The sequence below is a fragment of the Pygoscelis adeliae genome, unplaced genomic scaffold, assembly GCF_000699105.1.
Source record: "Pygoscelis adeliae isolate BGI_AS28 unplaced genomic scaffold, ASM69910v1 Scaffold327, whole genome shotgun sequence".
NCBI lineage: Eukaryota > Metazoa > Chordata > Aves > Sphenisciformes > Spheniscidae > Pygoscelis > Pygoscelis adeliae.
In genome coordinates, this window is record NW_008825300.1 from 1,023,184 (window position 1) to 1,038,428 (window position 15,245).

General features: G+C 34.2%; 1 protein-coding gene across 1 annotated transcript in view; it reads right to left on the minus strand.

Moving 5' to 3' along the window:
- NOVA1 (neuro-oncological ventral antigen 1) overlaps positions 1–15,245 on the minus strand; it is a 156,572-nt gene that overhangs the window by 29,349 nt on the left and 111,978 nt on the right. Inside the window, exon 4 of the mRNA XM_009329987.1 lies at positions 9,336–9,502. Coding sequence (XP_009328262.1) covers positions 9,336–9,502 — 167 coding nt within the window. The remainder of the gene's footprint in view (positions 1–9,335; positions 9,503–15,245) is intronic.

The window sequence follows — 15,245 nt, forward strand, 5'->3', positions numbered from 1 at the left end:
TGAAGCAAAATTTCACACTTTCAGCAGTTCTGTTACTTACAATCATTGACAGTCCCTCATAAAATAGGTATACATACTTTTGCACTAAAATTCTTAATGCATATGAGAAAGCTGGGACACTGTGAATGCATAAAGTTGTGTATTAGCAAAATATGGGCTTGTACATATGCACACACAAATATTTTAGCTATATGTTAAGCAATATGAAGATCCATTTTTTCATAGTTTGTACATAAACAAGCAGCCAAAACAGGAAAAAAAAAATCTTAAGAAACAGATCCTTATTTTGTGTTTCCAACTTGTAACTCATGTTATAAAACAATAAAAACAAAAATAAAACATATACAGCTTAAGCATCAACTGGGACTCTTTCAAGAGGCTTAAGTAAAAAATACTACCATGTATAGGGTATCATAAAAAATATATAGCTTGGCAAAATGTCATTGGTCAGCAGACGCTATACATTGTGAAAATCAAGACAATTATAAAGGATTCTCCCATGTCTTTCTGTACAGAACATGGGTTCATTTGCGAGGGGCTAGAATTACTTAGAAAAAAAATGTTAGATTCCACAATAGTACAGGGCCAACCCTATTCAATTATAGAATTATACTTCTGATTTTAGTGGGATGATGCAGTACCTCTCTTACCAAAGTCTGAAATTCAATGAACTGATTTTCATCATTTAAGCTTAAACTAACGGGGAAAAAAAAAAACAAAAAAAGCCCCAACCAAACAGAATGGAGGACTGTAACTTATCCTGATAGGTCTTCTTTATTATAGCTATATATTAAACTCTCATCCTGAACTAAAAAAAATAAAAAACAAAGTTACTATTCTCCAGCAAAAATCTGAAAATATATTTTGACTAAATATTTCAGACATCTGATAGTTTGTGTGATCAACACCACTGCTGACCAGGGCATACTGTTTTGTATATTGTTTTGGTATGCTACACTAATTAATAAAAGGAAAATAGTTTATTCTTCACAGGTGTTACTAAATCTATCTGGTGGATTTATAAGAAAATATGTAGAACACTTCAACACTGAATAAGGACCTAATCACTGATACCACAAGTAATTTAAGAAACTGGAAGCATCTCAGTTTTCAATTAATATCAGTCTTCCTAAAGCACAGAAATGTATGGCTGCGATGAAAAAGGAGTGACGATACTAATTTCAGGTGACTGTTGAACTATAACATCTATTAAGTAGAAGCATTTCACTATTCCATTTCAGCAAAAGCTTTTTTAAAATACAATGGAAAAAAGATAAAAACATTTAAAAGCAAAACAAATGTATTAATGAACAAGAATCAAGTACGAGCATACATGTTTTTTCCCCAATATACATACCAATGAGAAAATACTGAAAATAGCAACAAGGTTTTTTGTTTTGTGGTTTTGCATATCAGGTTGTTTGTATTTGAGGCTTAATTTCTCTTACTTTGTTTACTGACATAACTGCTTTTATTTTTTTATATATCTATATATATATATTAAAAAGTATATATATATAAAAAAGAACTGACAGCATTTTGTAAAAATTCATCCCTTTTTATGCCTCTGTATAGTTCTGGAGAAACATTAATTTATGGAGACACACCTATTTATTTCTTCAATATTAAAGTAACACAAAGTAATTTCTCAAAAATAAAAAAAAAGAAACACAGGCATTTGGATTTTGTATTGAATTTCCACTGGCTGATAAGTAATTTATTGATACACTCTCAATTGCTTTGCAAGAACTTTTAGGCAAAATTACTTCTTAAAGAAAGTTGGACAGAGCTCAATAATTCTGATTCATTACGTAGCATAGAATTATTTTTTTTAAATTTGGCAAGTGTTTTGCATCAGGCAAGCACTCGAATTCAGTAGTTATTAGGCTTCTGGGAATGAGATGTATAAAGTGATTAGAAATCATAAGATGAATTTACATTACAGAGTTTCAATGAAACATGCATACTATAATTGAAGCTTTCCTGAAATTGCAGGTTGACTGCTGGCAAGGTTATAGAAAAAAGCCAGTCAGAAATTCTACCACACACCACTTCTAAGACTTGGGGGGGGGGTTAAGCTATATCTTGAATAGTATAGTCCAAGCTATGGTGAAATTGGTCTTCTCTGTTTTCTCAAATATTATTTCCTTTCTTATTACTTATGAGACAATGAATGGAAGACTATATTTACGGGAAAGAGAGTGTTGTTTGTTTTTACGTGAAGTTTCTAGAAGATATTTGAGAAAACAGATTTTAAGTAATAAAAAAGAAGCTTAATTTTAGAAATAAAATTCTGTTTGAGCCATATTTGAGTTGTAGTTTTTTCTGAAAGTCCAAGAAAATACTTCTTCCTTGTATTGCTCACAAGAATTGATTATACTGTGAGAGAAGTGCTCTCAGGCTGCACAACATACTAAAGGGTGCAGAAAGATGGTCAAAGCATCACACTTCTATGCTTCATATTTTTGAGTAACAGAGTGAAGATATAGCTGTATCACAGCAGTATAGAATACATACACTCCATCAGCACAGTGTTGCAAAAGGTCTGTGAGCCCTCTTTCAATGACTTCATGAATTGCCTGATGCAGATACGTATAAATGACAAAAGTCACACCCTTATATATGCACTAAAAAAATTTCAATACTTACACCCTAGATAAAAATATTGTACTGAGACAGTTAATTCTCAGTACCTATTAATATATTTATATATAGAAGAGTAGAAAGAAAAGGCAGAAAATGAAATACCATTTGAAAACAGGGTTAGAGACATGAAAGCATATAAAGAACATCATTTAAATGTGAAGATGAAACTGCATTTACAGATTACCAATTTCTAGTTTCTCACTACAGGGCTTGCCAAACAAAGGAAATCTTGGTAATAATATTATCCACATTAAATTACTATTAATACTAAGCTAATACTGAGTTTCAGTCTTGCATATATTAATATTGGTGCTTTTAAATCACTGAAATTAATGTGATGACAAAACTAATTTACTTAAGCCAATATTTTAATGCACTTTAAGAAAAGGTAATATCTTTTTTGAATTGTATTAAATAGTTGAATACCTTCCGCAGCTAAAATGAGAAACACAGAGCACTGCAAGGCCCCATTGTGCTGAACAACATAAAAGACTGACTTACTAGACTTTCAACAGTATCAGAGATGAGCCTTTCTAAACAGACCACTTGCTTTGCTAAACATATTGAGTCTTCTTTTCATCTGCTGTGAACTCCTTTAATCTGTAACTTTGGGAAATTATTCTCATCTCAGCAATGACTGTATAAATACATAACACATTTCAAAAATAAAATTTAGAAAAAGAAATAATCGAGGATTAATAATTTATTTACAATCCAGATTGTAAAAAGGCTACTTTGATGACTTCAGTGATCTAATTTTACTTGCTACCTTTTCACTTCCGTAAAGAACAAACAAAATACATTCTGATGATATTTCATCCTCTTTGCATTTGGTATTGCTTTTGTGTAAAAGAATACACAGGGCATAGGGCAAAAGATGATGAAAGTTAGCATATATAGATGGAATGCTTACTTATAGGTGCTTATAGAGGTAATTCATCTGCATTTATGAACTCTTGGAGACTTGTCTTTGAAAAAGAAAAAAGTGTGGTAAGTATGATGTAAAAGGAAGATTATCTCATGTTCTGTCTGGGGACAAGAAGGGGTAAGGAGCTTAAAGCAAACCAGCAGGTGCCATTTGGATCATCAGAGCAACTCTGGATGGAGGGAATGATTTAGGATGGAGATTACAGTAAAATGGACAAAGAAGAATCAGGACCTTCTCTTTCCTCAATACTTGTCACAGTAACACAGAACTATTACAAGATCTGGTGCTGTTATACAGAAATACCAGAAAACTCAAGTAACCAGACACAGGCATCAAAACACATAAGAAGACACGGGTCTAAGATTCGTGTCAAAAGACCCCAAGTCCTAGAAGGAAAGAAAGTGTCACCTTTTGAATCTGGGCTACTTTGGGATTTGGAAAAATACCACCAAACCTACAAAGTCATCAGAAGGCGTGAGGTAACTTCAGAATTTTCTTAAGAATCGGAACACTACTTAAAATTTCTGCAATGTCGAATGCTGCTGTTCATCCCCCAAGAGAATCTTCTATTTGCATTCCACTTTTGAAGCACATACAATGAAGAGTATCATCAGCTACAGAGTTAACTGTGTTCATAAAACACAGTGTTGCATATATATTGAGATTATATCCAACACTGGTGAAATGAAACAGAAAATTGAAACAGTGATCTGGCACCAGAATTAAGTCAAGGGCACATGAGGGACAGGATATAGTATACATATTTTTATGGAATGCTAAACTTTTGCCATGGGATCTAATGTATAGAACTGTCTCTCTAGTAAATAATGGTTTGGGATTTTTTTTGTCCTCACAACTTGTAAACACCTGCATATCATATTATTCATTGTAGAATGGTAACTGGTGCGAATCTTCACCTACGTTCAAAGTGAGAAAAGTTTATGAAAAATTTGTTGACTAGATGAAGAGACACAGTGATTTACAAAACTAGTTATTATTATTTACCTCAAATGAAAAATGTAGAGTTATTTTCTCATATTCTGGAGTTCAGAAAGGTTCATCTAGGTGATAGACCGTTGCCTTAAATGGATGTTAAAAAGAAGAAAGGCTCATCAGAAGGGATGAAGGCATTTTAAGAAACCAATGAAGGTTTCTTAAGGAAGGAAGGACTTGGGGGTATTGGTGGATGAAAAACTGAATATGAGCTGAAAATGTGTGCTCGCAGCCCAGGAAGCCAATCGTATCCTGGGCTGCATCAAAAGAAGTGTGGCTAGGAGGTTGAGAGGTGATTCACCCCCTCTACTCCGCTCTTGTGAGACTCCACCTGGAGTACTGACTGCATCCAGCTCTGGTGCCCCCAGCATAAGAAAGACATGGACCTGCTCAAGCGGGTCCAGAGGAGGGCCACGAAGATGATCAGGGTGCTGGAGCACCTCCCCTATGAGGAGTGGCTGAGAGATCTGGGGTTGTTTAGCCTGGAGAAGAGAAGGCTCCAGGGAGACCTTATAGTGGCCTTCCAGTACCTAAAGGGGGCCTACGGGAAAGATGGGGAGGGACTTTTTATCAGGGACTGTAGTGATAGGATGAGGGGTAACAGTTTTAAACTGAAAGAGGGTAGATTTAGATTAGATATTAGGGAGAATTTTTTTTACTGTGAGGGTGGTGAGACACTGGAACAAGTTGCCCAGAGAAATTGTGGATGCCCCCTCACTGGAAGTGTTCAAGGCCAGGTTGGATGAGGCTTTGAGCAACCTGATCTAGTGGAAGGTATCCCTGCCCATGGCGGGGGGGGGTTGGAACTAGATGATCTTTAAAGGCCTCTTCCAATCCAAACCATTCTATGATTCTATGAAGTCTACTGAATCGTTATAGTCTGAAGAACTCATATCCCATATTTAAAAAAAAAAAATCCTCCATTTAAGCAAATATTTTCAGATCTGTATTCTTAAAGTCAGGTTCTATTTAAGCACTTCAAGGTAAAACTTTTTAATTAAAAATTATGAACTTTTTTTTTGTTGTTGATCCGCATTTCTGAAGTAAAAGTAGTCATTTTCACTAGAAGAATGTGAATTTAAAGATCTGTGTTCAGACATTCAGTTTTGCAGATTTTGAATACAATGTCTGGGACTATGATTAATGAACAGAAGTTAAAGACTCATGAGAGGTTAATTATCTACTGAAAAAGCTGAAATGAAACTGGCTCCAATGAAAACATTAATTGGAAGTTCTATATGTGAAAGTTTTACTCTAGATTTTCAAGGAAGAAATTCTAAAACCTTTGCCCATGCTTCGATAGCTAAGCATTCCATAGAATCAAAGAATGATTCAGGCTGGAAGGCATCTCAGAAGGCCAAACAGTGCAAACTCCTGCTTAAAGCAGAGCTAGCTACAAGATCGCACATCTTTCCTTCTATATAATGCACAGTTCTGCAGCGGCCACCTCTGATTCCATGTGCTTCCTGGACAGACTGCTACAACACCTGCTACCTGTAAAACAACTGAAAGCTGGAAGGAAAATTCAACTAGCATACAAAGAAGCAGCAACAGTTTCTGAAGAAGGTGATGCAGCCTTTTCCATTGTTCATAGGAGCTGCTGTTAACTTAGAGGCGAAATTTAAAGCTTTGTATGCTAATTACAAAGCCGAAACAGCTCAGGCTCCTGATCACTTTATGAAAACTGTATTCTCTTCCCCTGGGTTACAATATGGTCTGAAAGAGTTGGTGTGACACTTCAAGTAATAAAGAGAGAAAAGGGAGGTTAGATGCTCATAGCAGTTTCTAGGAAGTAAAAGGGCACAGGAATCAGCTGGTTATTGTGGAATGATACCTAGAAACAACAGATGGCTGACATCTATGAAGAGATTGCCTATGTTACATAGAGATAAAAGATGCAAACATTTGTCAATTAATTATCTATCAGACCTGCTTGGAGGAGAGAACTACCTGGTATCTACTGGTAAGTCCACAGGATTAGGAGATGTGGAAAAATGCAGTGGAGAAGGCTCAAAAGGAACCAGATAGACTTGTTTGCAAATCTTCTGAAGCTGAAAAAGCTGAAGTTAGAGAGACCAGAATGTTTGGATAGTGACTTCCATTAGTAAGGAGAAATGCCAGGCCAGACTCAGCCTCCATGTATACCCATGCCTTTCCTGAAGACAGAAAGTGCTGAAACTCAAGCAGTCAGCAAAGGGTTTACCTACTGACTTTCTTCATTGAAACTGTAGCCAGAAGATATTTCCTTTCTTAGCTTGCTTCTCTGAGGCGAGCGTTGGTAAAGTAGCCCAGGACAAAAAAAAATGACAATAGAGAAATGAGAGCTGCATGCTCATCTAGACATGGGTGGCATTGCAAGGCTTCAACTACAGGTATCTTCATTCATGGGGAGAAAACCACCTTTGCTTTTTGGTAGAAACAGCTAGAAAACCAACAGAAATATCTTCAAAGTTCCTAATGAAAGTAAAATTTATTATTTCAAATCAACTCTCGATCTCAAATGCTAAGTCTACTTTCTTCAATCTGCAACGTAATAGTTTGGGTGCCAAAGTTCTTGGGTAATACTCTAAGACAGGAAGAACCATGTAGAAGTTTGTGTAAAAGAAAAAATTGTAATTCAAAAGGCTTAATTTTTGCCAAGTTCAAAATGACTTGTAGTATATATTATCCTGATCATTTTGATAAAATTGTGATGTCTACTATAAAAAAAAAGCAACACTTGAAGTTCTAGATCACGATTACCTGTTATAAAATACTATCCTTTTAATTTCTTAAATGGAGATATTGTATCTTTCATTAAGATACAGGATATTCTGACATTGGAGGATAGATTACTTCACTACTACTAACTATCTAAGAACTAAGCTAACAATTTCATTTCTTGGTAAAAATAATGGATTTTAGATTTATTGAGTCAATATTTATAGTGTATGAATTTATCATGAATAGATGTTGCTTCATTAAAAGAAAAGTTAAATAATTCATTGTGGTTAAAACTGCTCAACATATGCGCATGCATATCTCCAAATGTTTGCATTCACATTATTATGCACCTGTATGTATACAGGTAATATATTTAAATTTTAAGATGCAGAGCCAGTCAACAAATCACAGTCTTATAAGTTATACATTGTATTTAGTCTGTGTATTAACTTCACTAGCAGCAGCTCTGTTCACTAATCCATCCCTCCAGAATTTAATTTCACATTCCAAACATGAAATTGTGTTTAAAAAAAACAACAAACCCCAAACCAACCAACCAACCAAACTAAAAACCAAAACCAAAAACAAATTGGAAAAAAAAAAACCCCTCACCAACTTTACAAGTAAGTTTTCCGGAGAAATACTGGGGACAAGCTATATCAACTTCAGATACAAGACAGGAAGTATTTAGGTATGTCACTAAACCGCTCTGTAATCTAGTTTCTCAGGATCTTACTGACTTACCTAAAAATTAGCTTCATTTCATTGCAAAGGGGAAAAAGACTTTTCATTGTAATAGAGAACACTCATTTCCCATTGGGTTAAGAAGTATTGGCATAAAATCTAACATTTTACAAGCATAAAAGCCATTCAAAATACAGATCTCTTCAGCTTTTTCTCTCTATCTCAGGCATAATAGTTTTCATGTCTAATAATTGAGAAACTAATCCTATAACATTGGGGCTTTTCTTTTTAGTATTTTCTTATAAATTATCTAGAGTATTTTTTATGTAAAAGTATTGCATATACAGGAAAAAATATAGTAGTAAATATTAGAAATCATATACAATGGTTTATGCACAGTTTCATCCATCTAAAGCAGTCTGATTGTTCCAAACTCATCCTGTTCAAACACATCTTCACAAAAGCATTCTGTGTATGCCACTATATACAAAGTAAAGTAATTGCATACAGTTACCAAATTACTTTATAGGACACTGAATCTTGCTAGTGTAGAAGGACGAAACAATCTTTTCCCATATAGGACAGGTGAGAAACTAAAATCTATCCTATATAGGATAGAGAGACAAGACAAAATTTTACTAATGTTCACTCATTTCTTTCTTCATCTTTTTCTTATTCAATACAATGGAAACTAATTTAAAATCCTGTATGACACATATTTCACATTCTCTTTACAGGGCAATTTTTTTAAATTAAAATTGTTCTGGAAAATGTAATGAACTAAATAATACTAGACCAATAATACCTTGCAAATATATTTTGCATTGCCCATAGATTTTAAAAGAAGTCAGTGCAAAACAGGCAAAAAGATGCCAAAAATAACGTAAAATGAAATTGTAGAAAACATCCCAAGTAAATTATATTTTCAAGTTCTTACAGGTAAGATTTTAAAGTATCTAATATAGGGTCTAAAAAAAACAATTAACATTTTTGTTTTTATTTTATATACATAAAAGTACGAAACATTCAGTTAATCTGTGATTTTCAGTAACGCTAAAGATTTACAAAGAGGTTGATCGTTTAAGATTAAAATTCAGTGATCTTTAACTAAAACCTAGAAGTGTATTATCACCTTACACAGTAAGGGAAAATTTATGAAAGAAACACATTAGAGTATGACATTGAAACTTATAAAACACTGTCTAAAAGAACTGCTGAGAAACATGGAACACATAAGTATAAGGAAAAAGAGGACCAGCAAATTACTAAAGGTTAAAACAACATTTTCTTAAAGAACATGTTATGTTGACCCCTTGCAGCCTTAAAGCTTTAAGACTTCTAAGGAGCTGCTGTGACTCTCTATTCCCAACCAAAAACTCACTTGTTTGATGCGGTCTGGATTAACAGTGGTCTGAGGCTGTAGAATGCTGACAGGCTCTGTCTTGGCCACATTTTGAGGCATTTCTCGAATCTTCTCTGCAATGAAGCCATGAACTGCATTTAGTGCTTCAACTGTTCCCTGGATCAGACACACCCGCTCTGTAGTACCTGCAAATACCAAAAGTTGATCTGAATAAAGTGGATCCTTCAATTATGGCATACAGATGCATCAAAAGCAACCTTGCAAAACCAGCTAGTAATACCTCCATAAACACACAAACGAAAGGAGAGATTTCCAAAAGATAACATACTGATGATCTGAAGATGTTTTAAACAACTATTTGTGTAGATCCTACAAACACATAACTTTCCCAGCCAATCTGGATAATGTAAGTTAGAAGGGGAAAAAAAAAAAGAACAAAACCCATTAGGTTTTGTTGGAAATATTAGCAAATACGGTAAGTGTGTGCAGAATACATGTCTTTTAAATGATTTTGGCCTAGTTCTAGATTATTCTGAAATATTGTACAACTTCTAGGCAACACAAGGTTGAACATAATAGCCAGTATTATAGAGACACTTGGAATAAGCTTCTGTAATGAACACCTGAACTGCAAATACATTAATTTAGTGTAGACGTTATTATATCATTTCTTAAAACATCTGCAAGTTGTTATGGCAAGACCTTTCAAGGCCAACTGATCTCATATATTTGAATATCCACTTTGTCTTTTCTAACATTCCTACCTCACAACATCCCTGCAGTAACTGCAATTATTTACTGAATACATGGAGTTTAAGCTGTCTTCAATGTGATTTAGCAGCTGGAAATTAGGAAAGCTTGTACCAAATAAATAGTCAATACCCCACGAATTACATTTCAAGAACTTCTGTTTAGAGTTATGCTAAATATCGCTCATGCAGGATATCTAGACCCCACGTGACTACCTTCTAAGCATCCATGTTCTAAGGTCATGAGAAAATACTATACACTTGTCAAATAGGTCTGATAGGTGAAATACGTATTTATTCTATGTGTAAGAATACTAGGCCTTTGGTCGCAATAAAGCAGAGGAGGGGACACTTTCCCACCATACTCATCTGAAAAGATAGGACAGATGCTTAAGAAAAACAGTCCTTGAACATATTCCTCATTGCCAAACTCTGCAGTGAAGTATAATCCTCCATTTGTCATTTCAGTTTTGCCTCGTTTTCAGTTCTAATCGTTCTATTCTGCTTTGTATCATTTTGCTTAATTCTCCTCTCCAGTCTGAAGCACTTGTATTGGCTGTCACTCCCTCTCCCTTATATCACCATTACTTCCTCTCACCTTTAATTTCACTGACTCTTATAACGACTTGCCTATCCCTGTAGCCTGGAGAAAGACAGTCTGATGTGCCATGTTTATCTCGTCTTTTGTATACTACCTCATAGAATTTGCAATTCTATGCAGATTACTAACAAACATTAAATAACTACCATAGCTTTAGTTACAATTCTCTAGAAAGGCTTAGACAAAGCCTACATTGCCACATAACCCTTTTCCAAACTGAAATTTTGCTGTTTGTGTTACAAAAAACACACCAGTCCTTATTTCTTTGATTTCTTAATTAAAAACATCTACAGGATGGCCGAAGATGGATGCAGGATTGTGGAAAAATACTTCATTTATTTTTTGTGACTAGGGTGATTTTAGATGATTTTGTATGGCTTTACTGTATAGCAAAAAAGCTTTTTTTAGATATTGGGTAACAGCTTGATACATCCTCACTAGACAAAGAATATAAAAAACCAGTATCAATCCTAAGGATACAAGTATGACACTGCACTGAAACAATCCACATTCTGTATTCCATGTATCAAACCACTTAAATGGGTTCCACAAAATCAGTTTTGACTTGAAAAACAGGACCTAACAGGAGTTGGAAAAATGCAACTTAGAAGGGAGTATTGTAGTTTCTACTTTTGTTCTGCAGAAATAACAAAACAAGACAACCTAGATGTCCAAGTAAAATTCCTTTAAAATTTCATGCAGTCCATACTTCCAGAAACACATTCTGTGCATTTCCAAGATACTCAAATTAATTATTTTTCATCACCATGTTTTTACCTTCAAATACCAGTAGAACAGTTCTACTAACAGAAGAAAATGATAACATGAACTATCATGATATTAGTGTATTCCTGAAAACACAGAAATACTGCCATGCAAAGATATGCCAAATACACAACTCTATTCGATGCCAGTGCATGTTTTGCTTTAAGATTACAGGAGGGGAAGCAAAATAACAAATTTGAGCCATGGAATTACCACAAAAATAAATATATTTTTTGTCATTGACGTATTCCTAGTAAATATTATTGACATGATCACACGTGACTTTTCTGATGAAAAATTCATTCATTCTACCTAAATAAATGAAAATTACAATGTAATGATGTGGTAAATACTAAGAAGTTTGCAATGATTTCTGAAGTTCACATGTTAGTTGGCCTCATTATCATCGTACAATCTGCACAGAATCACAGGCAATACATAGGTTAGAGAAATGTACCAGGGAGGTAAGTAACCTCCTCCCTAAAATACCCTTCCTATCAATTTTATGTCTTTAGTAATATCTACTGTTACCAACTCATCTTAAGATACACTCCTTACAACGCTGCTACATAGTCTTGAACAGAGAATAGTACACTAATCTTAGTCATCTGCCAAAAAAAATTTTTTTTATTAGTAAATGCTTCTCCTCTGCTTCTGTGGATGATCTCTAAAGATTAAATATTTCATTACCTAAAATGAAACAGCACACTAAGAGCCCTGCCTGCTCATTAACTTAATGTGTGCATGTACACTTAAAAATCTTTCAAAGAGGTTTTTTTTAAGAAACAGTATCAGGCAATAAGGAAATTCAACTTTGTGGAAGATGCTCTACAGCAAAACTGACAGAATGAGAAACAAACATTTTTTTCTCTATTAAAATGTTATTTAAAAATAACTACGACTAGGATTAAAACATGTCAATCAGTATTTCAAAAGCTGTCAGGTTAATAATCCTTGAGATAAAATATAAAGATAAAATGATTACACTCAACAGCAAGTTATGCAAGTATCACAATCAAATGCATATTTGTTAAGAGCAAGATCTTTAGAACATTTATGTGAGCTGTTATAGCGTCTTTTCAACAAATCAACTTCAAAATACAGCTAATTTTTTTTCCCCAAAACACTCCATCAAAACAGGGAGTTTAAATGACATAAGTGGAAGTCACCACAGAAAATGAAACTTGGTTCCTAGACAAAGCTTTCTTAATGCTTTTTCTTCCTGCTTGGCTTCCTCCCCCTTTTGCAAACAACTCCTGTGGTTTCTGTGTAAAGCAATCCAGCTCTAAGAAAATGCTCTGGGGAGTCTTTACGCTGCAGTATTAATTGTCTCCTAAATGATGAGATGTGATGTGGATTGATCAATGCAGCTAATGCAAGTGTTCTCTAGGTCAGCAGACAATACACTGACACAAAACACAGATCAGGTTACGTCCAAGCTACTGGAGCCTAATACGGAAAGCACTTAACAGGGATGACTACCGTCAAAACATTTGAAAGGAAAACAGTCGATGCTAAACAGGAATTTCATTAGACTTGACACTAAGTGACTAAAGGGTATTCTACAATCTGTGTTATTTTAGAAGGTGCAATATAATAAAAATATACTTTATGTCATACTATGGACCAAACACACTACAGTTTAATATGTATAAACCAGGATGCAGTAAATGGAAATCACTGTTCCATAAAGAAATACGATTATGCAAAAGCACATTTCACATAGCATAAGATACAGCTTTAAAGTGCATCACAATAGTAGCACATTTTCTTCGAGAGTTACGTCAACCAAAAAAAAAGTAAAAAAAAAAGTGTGGAGAAATTGTATACATGTACAGTTGGGAACTGCTTTAGTCTTCTGAAGTGATGTTGTTGTATTCCTTCACACAACTCTAATAGCTTTTCACTCAGATAACAGAGTACAACAATTTACAAGAGTCACACAAAAGGAAAACTGCCAGCTATATGACCAACCTGTATAACAAAAATAAGCCTATGCAGCACTAAAGTTGGTGAAATTTCTGTCATTTTAAAAGCCTTTAGGCTCCATTAGTGTCTAAAGTAAACTGTCAGATTATTTATCATTTTCAGCTGTTTAACAGTTGCATTCACTCCTTTTTTCGCGTTTCTGTGAACTAAAGCTCAGCCATCTATACACATACTTTTTGTCATATGAATTTCAAAATATGTATTTAAAATACAGCTCTCATTTTTTAAATAGCTGACTTAGAGGAAGCCAAATTACCAAATAATCAATGCCTTTTTTTTTTTTGTGCAAACATAGCCAATATAAAATTACTCTATTTTTTTAATTATTTACAATTCCAATCGGAGTTAGGATTATGTATTGTACATTGTCTTGTACATATGAAGATACAAAACTTATACAAGAGAAGAATAATTCTGCCACAGAAGATGACCACATGTAGAGCAGGTGGTCATCACCCCAGTACATTAAAAAAAAAAAACAGAAAAAATATTTTTATGTATGTTCAATAATACTGAAGTCCATGACAGAAGTTTGCACGTGGTTGCAAAATAGGAAAACCACTATCTAAATACATGCTGCTGCTGCTGTTGCTACAATCATTTCACATTTACTTTTCCTGAGGAACCCAAGCAAATTACTCAGTATTTGTATGTACTCTACTTTTCAGCAAGTAAAATGTGGTTTCTTTCCTCTTATATCAGAATTAAAATTCAATTTGCACATGTATGTTTCAACTTTTTCTTATCAAATAAAAGAGGCAGAATGTAATTACACAAAAAAGTCTGCCTGTACTGCTCATCAAAAATAGATTTTTAAAACTAATGGAGAAAAAAAAAATCAGTTTTTGTTTTGTTTTGTTTAGCTTTTAGGGGGAAATTTTTTGGGCCTAGTTTTTTTAATATGAAAACAAATATGGCATGGGAAGTGTTAGAGTCACCATCCCTGGGGGTATTTAAAAGACGTGTCGATGTGGTGTTTAGGGACATGGTTTAGTGGTAGACTTGGCAGTGTTAGGTTAATGGTTGGACTCGACGATTTTAAAGGTCCTTTCCAACCTAAATGATTCTATGATTCTGCGATATAAAATACTCTTTTTCTCTGCAATTCTATGGGGGAGGGAAAGATGAAACCATTAGCAGCCATCAGGCAATTTAAAAGTAAGTAAATAAAAACCTGTTCTGAAATCTAATAAGTTAGTTAGGCCTAACAGCTAAACAGCTTGCAATAGCTTTATTTTAATCATTCATTTTTCCTTCCTCCTCCTTTAACCACCTAAAACTTTACTTCTGGCAAATATCCTCGGCAACCACATTGCACTAATTTTATCAAGAATTCAAAACAACAGACTACAAGCTTTTTCTCCGAGAAGGTTGTTATTTACCTATCAGACAACCAATACAACTTTTAAAACAACCATTAGAATAAATGCTAGAAGATGCAACAGGATAAAGGATGATGATGCTTTCAGTGTTTTTATTTCTATACCTAACAGGCATACAGCTATATATGATTACCATTAAACTTTTCATTGTTTGCTTAAAGACTCTGATTCAATGTGTAAAAGTTCTACTGTATTCACAGAAACACTCACTAAATGTTATATGTACTTCTGTATTTTATGAACCTTAGTTGAAATGTTTTGGGGAACACACTGTACCTTTCAGAAAAGACTGTCTGGCATTTATGTGACTCTATATACTTTTCATTGGACTTTTACATCAATCTTAAAGAGCATTTGAAAACCTAAAAAGCACAATGCATTACCAGCCCAGGGTAATCCCAATACATCCACTAATTAAATCTCCTTATATTTTTCCAGTGTA